This window comes from Sminthopsis crassicaudata, chromosome 2, assembly GCF_048593235.1.
Source record: "Sminthopsis crassicaudata isolate SCR6 chromosome 2, ASM4859323v1, whole genome shotgun sequence".
Taxonomy (NCBI): Eukaryota; Metazoa; Chordata; class Mammalia; order Dasyuromorphia; family Dasyuridae; genus Sminthopsis; species Sminthopsis crassicaudata.
Window position 1 is genome coordinate 310,797,912 of NC_133618.1, and position 15,017 is coordinate 310,812,928.

The window sequence follows — 15,017 nt, forward strand, 5'->3', positions numbered from 1 at the left end:
CTTGAATAGTAGTTTCTGCCAATGGGGACTGAGGATCATTGCTCTTGATGAAAAGGGTCATGCAATACTCAGCTGATTCAGAGGCTGGAACTGATAAAGATTGTAGATGCCCATTGAAAAGCCAGGCCAGAGAGTATATCAGATCAACTTTTTCCAGCTACATCTGTCAAAAGTTCAGCAATTTAGAAACTACCTATTATTCTGGCAGCATCCCAGGGGGCAAAATGACCAGCCTACTTCAACTTGACACAAGCAGGAGATTGACCCATCCAGATGAGATGCCCTGCCTTTCAAGCAGCTATCCCAAATGAGTGTCAGATTGACTATCACCAATGACACTCCTGGCAGTGGACTTCACGGGGAATCTAAAAAATAAAATCAAGAACATAAAATTCCCTACATCTATGTCCCCATTGCCATGATACCGAGTATGTGACTTCTTTTCTTCTCATAGATTGCAGGAACATGCCTCAGGTTATCAGGAACTATGTTAGCAGGAACATACTCCCTATGCTATTTGAGTAAATGACTTTGCTAAGAATTAAATCTGTTGGCTAATTATTAAAAGAAAGCATGCTGGTAGGGTTTTGTGAGCCATAGTATTAGAAAGATAGCCATCCATGCAATTATTCCAACAAACTTGGATCATAGCAATAGCCCTTCTAAGGACCCAGCTTGCCAGTGAAATTGTCAATATATTCAGCAGTGGTCAGAACATGCATCTAGAATGTTGTTTGCCTCCTGGGGCACATTTTAGGAGAAAAATAAGATATGACATGTCAGGAGGAGCTAAATAGGAGAACTCGAAATTACATAGGAGGAACTTTTGAAGGAACTAGGAATGTTTATCTTAGAGAAAAGAATGATCTCATTATTTTTTTTAAAGGATTAGATTTATCTTCCATGACTTCAAAAGAGAATTCTTTCAATAAGTGGAAGATACAGTGAGACAAATGTGAAAAGTATAGATACAAAATTCCTAATGATTCTTGAACTGTATGACAACCAAGTTGAATTCTTGACTTCATATTCACTGTTGCTGGATGTGTTCAGACAGGTTTTTATCATTTGTTAGACCTATTGTAAAGGAAACTTATCCCATTAGGCAAGGGGTCTGATTAGTTGACACTTCTGAAGTTCCTTCCAATTCTATGTATTTTAATTTCAATTCATGAAATTCAATAAACTCTGATTCAGTAATTTAGTATGTAATTAATCTAAATCAGGATAAGACAGAGAAAAACTTTATGGTCTGATTTTTTACTTCAGGTAGTGCAATTGAGTTACCCTTAAACTTAAAACTATGTTCCTTTGACCTTGAAATTATAACATGAAGGGAGATCATTATCTGGACCACAAAGAACTTTTCTGAGGTCTAGGGAGACATTGTATTCCTTTGTTTTTCCTTCTAAATATATTTCTACATTAATCATGTTATATAAGAAAAATCATATCAAAAAGGAGGAAAAAATGAGAAAGAAAAATAACAAGCAACCAACAAAAACAGCAACAAGGGTGAAAATATTATGTTGTGATTCCCATACTCCTCTTTCTGGATTCAGAAAGTCTACTGAAATTGGCCTGAATCACCTCATTGTTGAAAAGAGCCAAGTCCATTACAGTTGATCATCACAGAATCTTGTTGCGGTGTACAATGTTCTCCTAATTCTACTCACTTCACTTAGCTTCAGTTCATGTGAATCTCTCCAAACCTTTCTGAAATTAATCTGCTGATCGTTTCTTATGGAGCAATAATATTCCATACCATACATATATCATAACTTATTCAGCCATTTTCCAACTGGTGGGCACCCACTGTTTCCAATTCCTTGCTTCTACAAAAAGGGAGTGCTACAAACATTTTTGCACATGTGGGTCCTTTCCCCTTTTTTATGATCTCTGGGATATAGACCCAGTAGAAACACTGCTGGATCAAAAGGTATGTACAATTTGATAGCCCTCTGGGCATAGTTCCAAATGGCTGTCCAGATTGGTTGGATAGAGACGCTGTACTCCTAAGAGATCAAGGAGGTGCTCCAGTTTACTGACGTCTCCAAAAAAGTAGATCGACACCAGGCTGTAGTAGAGGTGCATGAAATAAATTAGAGTTCCGTTGTCCAACCAACTGCTATCCTCAGGACACCCTAAAAAAATGTCCTGCGTGGAATGCACTGCCCTCTCCAGCTAGGCCAAGATGGGTGGGGAGGAAAGTATAGGGAGAATTAGGAGAGTTTAAAAACTGTCACTTTAAGAACCCTGATGAAAATGAAAAGGGGAACGCTGTGGCTTTAAGAGCACCAAATTGAGGTGGTGGGGGGGAACAGTGGAAGCTGTTCAGCGCAGAGGCTGCCTCCAGGGAAAGTGAAGGGAGAACAGCCGCAGGTGTCCCCTGCAGTGCCTGATGTGGGCGGTGGGCATCAAGGAAGGCAGGACCAGGGGGTCAGCAGAGTCAGGGAGCTGCTGGGGGCAGAGCGCCAGAGGGAGACAGGAAGCCATCTTCAGCCAATAACAGGGGACAGTTGTTAGAAGTGGGGAGGCAGCCCCTCATTCCCGAGCGCATCCGGCTAGGCGCGGGATGGAGCGCAATCAATCTCACTCTCCTTTGGCCTCCAGGAGCTCAGGCTCGGGAAGCTAGGCTATTTAAACCCACCCAAGTGAAGCCAGGAGGCAGGATCCTGCGGGCTCTGGCAGGGGGTGGGATTGCACGTGCTGCGAAAGTGTCCAGGATCACCGGGCAGAGGCGAGTGGTGGTCACCTGGGGCGGGGAAGATCCAAGCAGCTCTCAGAGCGCTTGGAGATCGCTCCAGTGCCCGGAGACTGCCAAGGAATTGTCTCCGTCTCTTTCCACGCCCAGAGAGAAGGGGTCTTTGGTCGCTCCTACAAGGCAGCTTTCGGATACCAGACCATGGAGACCCGGAGACTATCGGGCCCAGAGCAGGAGCTGATTCGAGAGAGCTGGCAGAAAGTGAACAGCAATCCCCTACAGCACGGGATGATCTTATTTACCAGGTGAGGAACCGGTCGAAGGCTCTGGGGGCCCGGGTCAGTGGCCTCTGGTCTCAGGGTTGGTGGGGGAGCTCCTCCAGAGGTGGAGGAGAAATTAAGAATAACGATGGACACAAATCTATGATGCATCTCCCCAGCTGCTAATCTCAGCTCTGCAATGTCTTTCCATTTTCTCGGGATGGGGCTGGGAGGGAGAGAATGGACAGCCTCCTCCTTCACCATGTGGGATCCTGTTCCGTGGAGCAATAGGTTCTTTGGTCTCTCTGATGATTTACATTTTCTCCTTTTGGTCACCTTAATGTATTTTTCTTGTGGAGGGGGGGGAATCTAGGACTGATTTGCCTCTCAACTTAGTAGTGTCACCCTTCATTGGGGTAACTTTACTAACAGGTGCTACCTGTGGGTAGCAGAGGATGAAACTGTGCCTGGCACGGTAACAGTGAGTGGGGGTGTTTTCTCCGGGCTCCCTTTCCCTGCCTGTCTTTCCAGCCAATGTTCTGGCTGATAGTGCTCTTCTCTCTCCTCCTCTTCCCCACCCCCCCAACCCCATCATCTGCTCTGCCCATTTTAATCTGAATCTCGCCTTAATTGTCCGTGACATGGCAGCCTCCTTACGGGCTAAACCCTGACCCAGGGGAGAAGATCATTTTATTACCTCCCGTCCCTGTACAGAGGAAATGATGTCCAGAAGATCAACTGACCCCTCTCCTCCAAGTCACTGACTCGGTTCTGGCAAAGGCCAGAGAAGGACTTTTCAGAGTTAATGAGTAGGGCTGAACGCTGAGGGGCTAAGAGACAGAAAGCCAGGAGCTGCTGCTGTCCAGAGTCCTTCAGTCCAGTGAGAATTTAGTTCCCTCTGGAGCCCAGAGGGTGGGGTAGAGGAGGGGACAGGACAAGTGTATGTTGGGGATGAGGAGTGGGGGGTGGGTGATAATGGAATTGGAGGAGGAGGCAGAGAGAAGAGTGAGTAGTAAAGTTTGGGGTAGGGTTGTTTACTGATAGTTGGGCAGGAGTTTTACTGGACATTTCAATTGCCTAACATTTCCTTGTTGGCAGGAAAACAGCTGGTGTACATCTCTAGGGAAATGAGGCTAATACACTGGAGGATCTTTTAATCCAAAACTGGAAAGAGTCCTTAGGGATCATCTAGTTTAAATCTATCACTTTACAAGTTAGGAAACTGAGGCACTAGAAGTAGCAAGACTTATCCAAGATTATAGAGCTGGTGGGTTCAAGCCAGATAGCCCAAGGTTCAAATCCAGGGGTTCTGACTCCAAATCTAATGTTTTCCCCATCAAATAAAGACATGTTCCTCCTGGAGAAATTCCTCTTCTCTCATACAAGGGGATTTAGGGTAAATGAACTTTCTTCCCTCTAAGGTGGGGGAAGAAGATTGAAAATGAACAAATTTAAAGTCCTTTCCACGTTTTCAATTCCTGTATTCTCCTGCAAAATCAAATTCTTTGAAAAAAAAATATAACCTGGAAGCCATTGCCCCTATTCACTCCTCCCTTCTTCCCCTACCCCCAATGCATGTCTCTAGGCTCAAGGCTCAACCTAGCTCTCACTGTGTCCAGCTCTTCCTGAAAAGAAAGGGAGCAGCTGCTTAAAGAGCTTTCTGAGACGGACAAGTAACCCCAAATATCAAACAAAAACTCTTGGAAACTCTACAGTTATACAAAAGCTTGGCTGCCTCTACTTTGTCAGAGGAGAGGATTTCTTTGTAGTTTGAAAAGAAAACTGATGACATTTTTGGATGAAACTGGGGAGGAGGGTTTCCTTTCTTAGTTTTTTTAGGTCTCTTTTCTGAAAGGAAGGGATAAACTTCAATGAAGAAGACAGGTATTTTCCTAAAAAAGGACTTTTCCCTTGGAGGTGGTTTTTCTTTACAGAATGGTGCCTTCTGAATTTTGTTGCAACTGCTTCTTCAGTAAAGTAAACAGAACATTGGACTACAATTTGATGACATCAGTTCAAGTCCATTCAGCTGTTAACTAGTTATCTGTGTGACACTGGGCAAGTCATTTAATTTCTTAACTTCAGGTTCCTCATCTATAAATTGAGGATAACAGTGCATTTCTTGCCTTAACAGACTGGTTCTAAAAATCAAATGAGATACCATATATAAAACTTTTTGAATTTTAAGGAGTGTGAGATAAAATGATAATAATTATTATGTAAATCTTGGGTCTCTAGAGAGATCCCCTTGAGCCAAAGATGTCACAGGTATTAAAAGCCCAAGTTTCTCTTTTTTACCATACCTTATCATCTCTAGGTCAGGGGTCCTGATCTGCTGACCTTACTTCAGATAAAATCTATTATTTTTCAGGGCAGGGTGAGAGAAGAGTGGGAAGATGAAATTCTTAACTGGGCATCTTATTTTTTTTTTCTCAATAGTTTTTTAAAATTTTTCCAATTATATGTAAAGATAGTTTTCAACATTTACTTTTGTAAGATTTTCAGTTCCAAATTTTTTTCCTTCTTTCTTCCCTTACCTTCTCTCTTCCCAAAATAGCAAGAAATCTGAAATAGGTTATATATGTACAATCATTTTAAATATATTTCCATATTAGTGGTGGTGTGAAAGAAAAATGAGAACAAAAGGGAAAAACCAGAGAAAGAAAAAGCAAACGACAACAAAAAAGTAAAAATATTATATTTTGATCCACATTCAGTTTCCATAGTTCTCTCTTTGTATGCAGATGGCATTTTTAATCCTAAATCTAATGGAATTGTCCTGGATTACTGAATTGCTGAGAAGAACTAAGTCTATCATAATTGATCATCACACAATGTTGCTGTTACTATGTACAATGTTCTCCTAGTTTTGCTCACTTCACTCAGCATCAGTTTATGTTAGTCTTTTCAAGCTTTTGTGAAATCATTCTGCTCATCATTTCTTATAGACCAATAATATTCTATTACATATATATATCAGCTTATTTAGCCATCCCCCAAATGATGCATCCACTTAATTTCCAAATCTTTGCCACCATAAAAAGAGCTGCTTGTAAACATTTTTGTATATGCATTTTCCCTCTTTTATGATCTCTTTGGAATACAGGCCCAGTAATGGCACTGCTGGATCAAAGATTAACTGGGTATTTTAGGTAGTGACTCCTTCTTAGACCTTCACATTGAAGGAAAAACTATCAGCTTTTGGTGGCAGCAGTTTGGTCCCAAGCCATTTCAGGATCCAAGATACTGTAATGAGAGGCGTTATCTCTGCCTCCTCTTTTCTGCAAAGAATTTAGAACTTTAGGGACTCTGCCACTGTATAGAGAAATCTTAGGTGTTGTTCCTTCTTGCCACATGTCTCATAGGACCCTCTCTGTCAATAAGATGGGGAAGGGAGGATGTATGAGGATGGGAAAATGCAGGATTGAAGTAACCCTCTAAGAACTACTAAAAGGAATTTAGAAGAGGGGACCTAAAATAGATCTAAGTGGTGTGATTTTTGGGGCAAACAATTTCCTATTTCTAGTTATCAGTGTCCCTTTATCAGAGGCAGAAAAAAGCATTTTTCATTAGATGAATCTTGAGTGCTTTCTTAGAGACATAATTATGGTTTGACCTCAGAGAGTCTAAGAGGAAATACAGAGATGTTAGAACTGGAGGAACCTCAGGATTGTGTGAACTATCATTTCTCCCTTCAAATCCTTTTATATGAGAAGTGAGGAGTACTTAGCCAACAAGTGGCCCATGAACTCAACCAGAAGAGTGATGATTCTGAAGATATTATTTGGGTATGTGGAGATACCTTATTTGAGGATTCTGTTAACAGCCAGAGTTCAAAGGACAGAGTTGTAGAGATTATAAGATCTTTGGAGCTAGAAGGGACTTTAGAGGCCATCCAGGTCAGTCTCCTCATTTTACAGAAGAGAAAACTGAGATTCAGAGAAGTTACCTAATCTGCTCAGGGATCACATAGGGAAGATTTAAATTTAGGTCTTTCTGACTCCAAGGCTGGTACCCTCTTCACTACACTATAATAAAGAAGTGTGTGTGTGTGTGTGTGTGTGTGTGTGTGTGTGTGTGTGTGTGTGTGATGACTGGGGAGTAAATGAGGCATAAAATATATTAATAAAACATTCTTAGAAAAAGGAAGAATCTGAGATAAGAAATGAGATGATACTAGTTCCCCCTTGATGAATACAGTGCTAGGTGGCCCAGTGTGATGATATCATGTCCAATCTGGAATCAGGAGGACCTGAATTTAAATTCAGCCTCAGACTCTAGCTGTATAACCCTGGGCAAGTCACTTAACCATGTTTGCTTCAGTTCCTCATGTGTAAAATGGACTGAGTTCCTTCAGTATCTTTATCAAGAAAACCCCAAAAGGACTCTTGGAGAGTCAGAGATGATTAAAATTATTTGACAGTGACAGTTCCCAACTAAATTAAGAGAAAGACATTTTTCTCTGAAAAGTGCCAGTGAGAATGGGACGGAGAGATCTGGATAATGAGGAAAGGATTGAAACAAGAACTTGAAAATACTGTTCCATTCTGAGCAGATTTAATGAGAAGCTGATGAAATCTTTGCCATTGCTGATGTCCTCCATAACCCTAATGAGCATGAGTGGTTGAACCTGAGGGATAAAAAGCATCTACTTTTGTGTATTCTGAATCTCCACATCCCCCTTTCTTGCCCAACCCACAACCCACCCAGTTGATGGTGACATTATTATTATCATGACCATGACCATCATAGATATTTTATTATTCTAATATTTTATAATATTATAACGAAAATAAAATGTATTACAATTATAACAAAATACATAATTATGATATTCACATTTTATTATAATATTTTAATATTTCTAATAGAGCTGGCAAAACATGATACATATATCATCTTATTTGATCCTTACAATGATCTCATGAGGTAGTGCTATCATTATCCTTATTTTACAGATCAGGAAACTGAGCCCTATGAGAGAGAGGAAGTGACATACGTGACTAATAAGTTCTCTGAGGAGAGATTCATTAATCATTGTTTACCTTTATAATTTATATACTATTTTATGCAAACAGATTTTCCACATCCATTCTCTGATTTCATTCTACCAACAACTTTTCAACATTATCAGAGGTTTTTGAGCTTGTAAATTTCTTTATTAGAATTTTGCCTTCTGATTTTTGAACTATAATTGATACTGCATTTGAAATAGATATTATAGAAACATGATAACTGTCAATCTTAGGGGCAACTAGGTGGAGCAGTAAATAGAGCACCAGCCCTGAAGTCAGGAGGACCTGAGTTCAAATATGGTCTCAGACACTTAACACTTCCTAGTTATGTGATCCTAGGCAAGTCACTTAACCCCAATTGCCTCAGCAACAACAACAAAAACAAACAAACAAACAAACAAACAAACAAACAAACCCAAAAAACTCTTAGGTTTTTATTGTTTTGCACAATATGTGGAATATTGAACAAACCCTGCATTTGGAGTCAGAGACCCTGGATTAAATCCCTTCTTTGCTATTTACTAATTTAATGACATTACTTCTGTTTTCTATCTTTTGGGATATCATGAAGGTGTGGGCTAGTTAAACCTGTCCCTTCCAGCTCTAAATATGTGATTTTATTAACTTATTAAATTTTATTAACATATTAAATATGTGATTTTATTATGATGGGAAGTAAAATTATCTCCATTCCAGATACAGAAAATGTGGCACAGAGAAGTTACAGAGCTGTGATCCTTATTTGTTGCAGGTTGTTCGACTTGGAGCCAGACCTACTGCCCCTCTTTCAGTATAATTGTCGGCAGTTTTCCAGCCCCCAGGACTGCCTCTCTTCTCCTGAGTTCTTGGATCACATCCGAAAAGTAAGAGGCAAGGGAAAGAAATAGGGGGTTGGGAATGGAAGTCTTGTTAGCCCCACCAGGGACGAAGAGAATTCTATGGAAACTTGAGACCCTAGAGAGTAGCTGTGTCATTCCCCCAGGGAGAACTAGGGATGTGGGAGGAGGGACATTTTCTCTCATGCTCTAAAAAATATTCTCTAGCTCCAGAGAGGCAGAGCCCTGGCTGGACCCACCAGTTACTTTTAGGTGTTTTCCCCACCTTCCTTGCTGCATTATAAGAAAGAAATTTAATCTTTTCTCTCTTGAAGGCCAGCAATCTCCCCCCAAACACTTGGAGAGTGAGTTTCTATCTTCTTAGTCCTAGTGATATACAATCAACCAGTGATCCTAGCGAATAACCAACTCTTTATGTGGTGTAGTTGATAGAACTCAGCATTGTGGGAACTAGGGCAAAGTGGTTCATCTCACAGCCTCAATTTCCCCTTACTAAACTCATTGTGGGGAAATAATTGTCAGAGGAGCATCATCGAATGCTTTGAGATTTTCAGAGAAGCAGCATGTCCTTGATTTGGATTCTCTTATGTCACTTACTATCTTTGAACTTGGAGAATTTATTTAGACCATAGGACTTTATTGGGAAGGAGACCTTCTTGCTACCTTCAATTGGCACCTGCCTTTCATCAAGCATCTAAGAAACTCCACAAGACATCCTTGTTTTTGCTTTAGGAGAGCTTTGGGATTTTCCCAGAAGGTGATTGTGATGAAAGGAATTTCAGGCAAAGGCCTTGAGCTTCCATCATTGTTTTTTTTAGTAGTAGTTTATTTTTCCAGATACGTGCAAAGATATTTTTCAACATTCACCTTTGAAAAACCTTGTGTTCCAAATTTTTCTTCCTCTTCCTTCCCTCTCTCCAAGCCAGCAAGTAATCTGATACAAGTTAAACATGTTGGAGCTTCCCTTACTACATTATTACTAACAAACTCAATCAGCTTTAGACTTAAAATCTGGCTACAAAGTGTCAGTCCAGCCCCTTGGTGAAAGCTGAACCTCTGATAACAGGGTAGGTTCAGTCAAATATCCCAACTGCACAAATCCTTTTAGGACCTCTGTGTAATATGCACTAGAAGTCTTTGGGAATAGTGGGTGTAGTTTCTAAGTTGTCTTATCATCTGAAGTTCCAGAGTGGACATATCTGTGTTTCAGTATTTCTTCACAGGCTCAAGGCTTGAAGGAAGAAAGGAAACGTTTATTTAGCACCTACTGTATGCCAGACTCTGTGCTAAGTGCTTTTCAAATATTGAATTTGATTCTCACAGCAATCTTGAGAAGTAATTGCTATTATGATCCCCATTTTATAGTTGGGGAAGCAGAGGCTAGAAAATTTTTGAGATGAAGTTTGAACTTTCTCACTTCAGGTCCAACACTTAATTGCATCACCTATATTTGAGGGATTCTGCTACTAAAAAAAGAAGAGTTTGGGAGTACATTTTCCCTTTCCTCTCTCCCAGAGAAGCATCCATCTGTATTAACAGTTAAAGGAATGTTTGTCTTTGCTCTCCTAAGTGTAGCTCTTTCTCCTCTGGTCCTTGGGCAGGTAATGTTGGTGATTGATGCTGCAGTGACTCATGTGGAGAACTTGTCCTCCTTGGAGGAGTATCTCACCAACCTGGGCAAGAAGCACAAGGCAGTCGGTGTGAAGCTCAGCTCCTTCTCGGTAAGGCAGTTGCTTACCCTCTGGGCATCCAGGCTCAACCTCAGTCCCTTTTGTACCCCTTCATTTTTTTAATTTAAAATTTTATTTTTCCCCAATTATATGTAACAACAATTTTAAGTTATTTTTTAATTTTGAATTTAAAATCTTTCCTTTTCCCCATTTGAAAGGCAAGCAATTTGTACTATACTTGTGGAGTCATGAAAAACATATTTCCATGTAAATCATACTGTGAAAGAAAACACAGACCGAGAAATACAAAAAAAATTAAGAAAAAACATCTTCAATTTGCATTCAGACTCCACCAGTTCTTTCTCTGATGTAGGAACTGCCTGATTACCAGGTCTGTGAAATAATTGATGAAAGGAAGGAAACTGGTAGTGGATACAAAATTAAAACAGCTCTGAACTATCCCTACATACCTATCAAATTGGTTAATATGATAGCAGAGGAAAATGACAAAGGTTGGAAGGGGTGTGGAAGAATTTAAACCTTTTATCCTAAGTCCTTCAGAATTGTCTTGGATCATTATATTGCTGGGAATAGTTAAGTCACTCACAGTTCTTTGTCTTGCTCTTACTGTGTACAGACTTCTGGTTCTGTTCATTTCACTTTGAATCAGTTCATGTAAATCTTCTCAGGTTTTTCTGAGAGTATCTTGCTCATCATTTCTTATAACACAATAGTATTCCATTAAGTTCATATACAACAACTTGTTTGCCATTCCCCAATTGATCAACAACTCCTTAGTTTCCAATTCTTTGCTACCACAGAAAGAGCTGCTATAAATATTATTATACATATAGCGCCTTTTCCTAGCAGTCAAGTATGGGTTAAGTATGAATGATTTTCTGACTTCTTGAGCATAATTCCAAATTGCTCTCCAGAGTGGTTGGATAAGTCCACAACTCTACCAACAGTGAATTAGTGTTTTAATTTTTCCACATTTCTCCTTTCCTTCCCTCCCTCCTACAAAATCTGTCATTTTCCTTTTCTGGCAAATTAGCCAATCTGATCAGTGTGTAGTGATAGCTTAGATCTGTTTTAATTTTGTGTCCCCTTCTAGTGCACTTCCTTCTACTTGTTGTTTCCTCGAGCTGTTAAAGCCCCTGCTTTGAACTGGACACTCTACTTATTTTTTCTTTTCTTTTCTTTTCTTTCTTTTTTTTTTTTAATAAAGCTTTTCATTTTTAAAACACATGCATGGATAATTTGATAACATTGACCCTTGCATAGCCAATTCTGATTATTTAAGAGAAAAAAATAGTTCCTGTTCTCATGGACCTTATATTCTACAGAGTGAGAAAACAGGTAGACACATAAATATGTAAAAGGTAATTTTGGGGAGAGCAGGCAAATGAAGTTGGGGAGAGATCAGTGAAGACCTCATTCAATTGATAACATTTGAACAACAACTAACATTTATGTAGAACTTATGTGCCAGGCACTATTCTAAGTATTTTATAATTATTATCTTATTTGATCCTCATAGCAACTCTGGGAGTGGGTGCTGTTATTATCCCCATTACAGAGATGAAGAAATTGAGACAAACAGAGCCTAATTGAGTTGCCCTGGGTCTGCCAGCTTGTAAGTATCTGAGGCTGGATTTGAATTCAGGTCTTCCTGACTAGACCCAATGCTCGGATAGATGCTCATCACACTGTCCTTAATAGTTCGAGGCATTATTCCTACACTGAGGGCCTGGAAATTTGCTAAACTATCTTCACAACACTCTGTAGGCTCATATAAAGAATTTATTTTTCTTTTATTCTGTCCTATGAAGCTATGGCATTTTCCAGCAAATGATTAAGGCTAATCTAGAAAGTAAGTATTCTAAGGGGAAAATCCTGAGATGAGATGCATTTGTAGGTTCTGCAGGAGATACAATGTGCAGCATATAACAGGTCAAAAGTATTTGTTGAAATGAATGAATATTCTCAATTCTTGTTTTATCACTCTTAAAGACTTGTCTCTGTGATGACCACCATGAATGATATCATGGGGAAGGGAAGGAAAAGGGAATAGGCATTTATATGGTGATTCCTGTATGCCAAGAACTGTACTAAGCATTTTTGCAACTATTATCTCATTTGATCCTCACAACTCTGCAAATTATTATTTCCCCCATTTTAAGGTTAATGAAATTGGAGCAAAGGGAGATTAAATGAATTGCCCAGAGTGACACTACTAGTTAGTGTCTGAAACTGAATTTGAACTCAGATCTTCTTGATTTCCATTGCAACACCAGCTACTATATGAATGGGACATACCTTTAAACTTATTGTTTATATTGTGGAAAAAGGAGACAGGGAGAGACATATACAGATGCTCAAGAATAATAAGTGAGGTTAGGAGATAAAAACTCTGATGATATCCACCCACCCCATAATTAATTAGATCTTGGTTTCTCCATCTGTCAAATGGGGATAATCTCTGCTCCTACTTATCTCACAGGCTTGTGAAGAAAGTGTTTTCTAAAGAGTGTGTTTCCAATGTTCTAAATGCTATTTTAATGTTTTCTTTTGCAGACAGTGGGTGAGTCTTTACTCTACATGCTGGAGCAGTGCTTAGGCTCCACCTTCAATGTGGCCATGAAGGAGGCATGGACACAACTCTATGGGGCCGTGGTACAGGCCATGAGCCGTGGCTGGAATGTGGAGTAGAAGTCTTCACATTCTCCAAGCCCATTCTCTACATTATGAATCTATCTCCCCTTCCTGCTGGTCAACATGCTCACTCTCTCTCATGTTGCTTGATTCCCCAGTTTCCCTACCTCCTCCTCCTCCTTCTCTCTCTCTGTTTCTGTCTCTCTGTCTCTGTCTCTCTGTCTCTGTCTCTGTCTCTCTGTCTCTCTGTCTCTCTCTCTCTCTCTCCCCCCTCTCTCTGCCCTTTCTCTCTCTCCCCTCTCCCTCTCTCTCTGTCTGTCTGTCTCTTTCTGTCTCTCTCTCTCTGATTATCCCTCTCCTCCTCCTCCTCCTCTCTCTCTCTCTATGTTTGTCTGTCTGTCTCTTTGAGGTTTGAGTATCTCTTGCATACTTCTCTGAGAGCCTAAGAGAGGTGGCAGTGGGACTATAACCCTGTTCCCAGTCTGTCCTCCCTTCCTTACTTCTACCAACAGAGAACAGAAGGGACTTTTCCCCATGGATATGCCCCTCCCCTGCCCCACTCTCCACCCCTTCAGTAAAGGTTGTTAGGAAGGGATAGAAGATAGGGCTTTAGCAGTTACATGCTAAGGCAGATTCCAGTGTTCCCTGCTTCCATCCATCCCTGCCTGTTGCCTTTCCTTATGGTTGTCCATCTTCCAGAGAATGTCAGGTCTCAATCAACTGAGCAGTTGACAAACTTTATCTCTAGCTCTTTCCCTCTCCCCTTTATGTGCCCTAAACCTCCCAAACACATACTTTCTGTGTGCTAAACCATTTGTCTCCTATTCTTACAATCAACTGTTTAAACAGTAGCTCTTCTCTATTCTCTTGTCTGAGAGAAGAGTGTGATCTGCTATACCAGCTCACATTGTGGTATTATTTTTCCTCTCAGAGGCAGAAGGAAGGCAATGTTCATTCAAAGAATGGCTTTCTAGTAGAATTTTAGTCAGAGTAGTGGTTTTTCAAGAGAGATGGCTTTTCTAGTTCCCCCTTTCCCCTTTTCTTTCCTCCTCCTCTCTGTCTCCCTGATACTTACTTTCTTACCCCTCTTTCACTTTTCTCCTTTTCTCAAATCTACAAGCCTGATTTCAGAGCTATGGTCCCACCCTAGAAAAATGAACATGAGATAGGCCAGTTTCTGGTACCCTCTTGCACGTGTTCTTGGCTTTGCTCCCGGCTACTATATAGACTTCCCCCACCTTGATCTTTGCTCATTTGTGCAAACAGCAATTAGAGAAGCTATAGCTTTCCAGATATTTTGTCCCTCTCTAGCCTAGCTGTGCCTTGTAACTTGATGGGTGTCTCCATCTTTTTGTCCTCATCCACTTATTCTACTAATGAAATGGTTCTGCAGCCTTTGCTCTGTGCTGTGGTTATATAAACCTCATAAGAAATAAATCAGTTCTCTGTGCAACTCTTTGATTTCCCTGGATTTATTATTTCTTGGATGTGTGGGAGATGCAAGTACTGTGGACAGCAATATACCTTGCAGATAAAAAGAGAAGCCAGAAATGGGAAAGCAAAGACAATGCTAACAAGAAAATAAAGGGATACTAGACTTAGGGAGTTCTTGGAAGTAAAGAATCAAAATAGAGATGTAGGATTTGGAAGTCAGTGGAGTAATCAAATCAAGAAGCACTAGAATGCTAGAGGTCAAAGTGGGACAGAGAGTCACAAACCAGGTAAGCAATCGGGACAGCTGATCTATGATTTTACCAAGGTCTTGAGGAGTAGAGTGGGAAAAAGTTGAAAGAAGGAGACCCTCTCAAGACATTGAAATATTAATTTATGAGACCCAGGTCTTGGTCACTATCTTCAGATCAAGAATCTACCATAAA

At 40.3% G+C, this 15,017-nt stretch overlaps 1 protein-coding gene across 1 annotated transcript; it reads left to right on the forward strand.

Moving 5' to 3' along the window:
• The first annotated feature begins 2,303 nt into the window (after positions 1 to 2,303).
• NGB (neuroglobin) lies at positions 2,304 to 14,593 on the forward strand. Its single transcript, XM_074289904.1, has 4 exons — positions 2,304 to 3,009; positions 8,731 to 8,842; positions 10,417 to 10,536; positions 13,063 to 14,593. Exons 1-4 carry the CDS (start codon positions 2,906 to 2,908, stop codon positions 13,195 to 13,197), a joined length of 471 nt encoding a protein of 156 aa, XP_074146005.1. The 5' UTR covers positions 2,304 to 2,905; the 3' UTR covers positions 13,198 to 14,593.
• Positions 14,594 to 15,017: the final 424 nt, after the last annotated feature.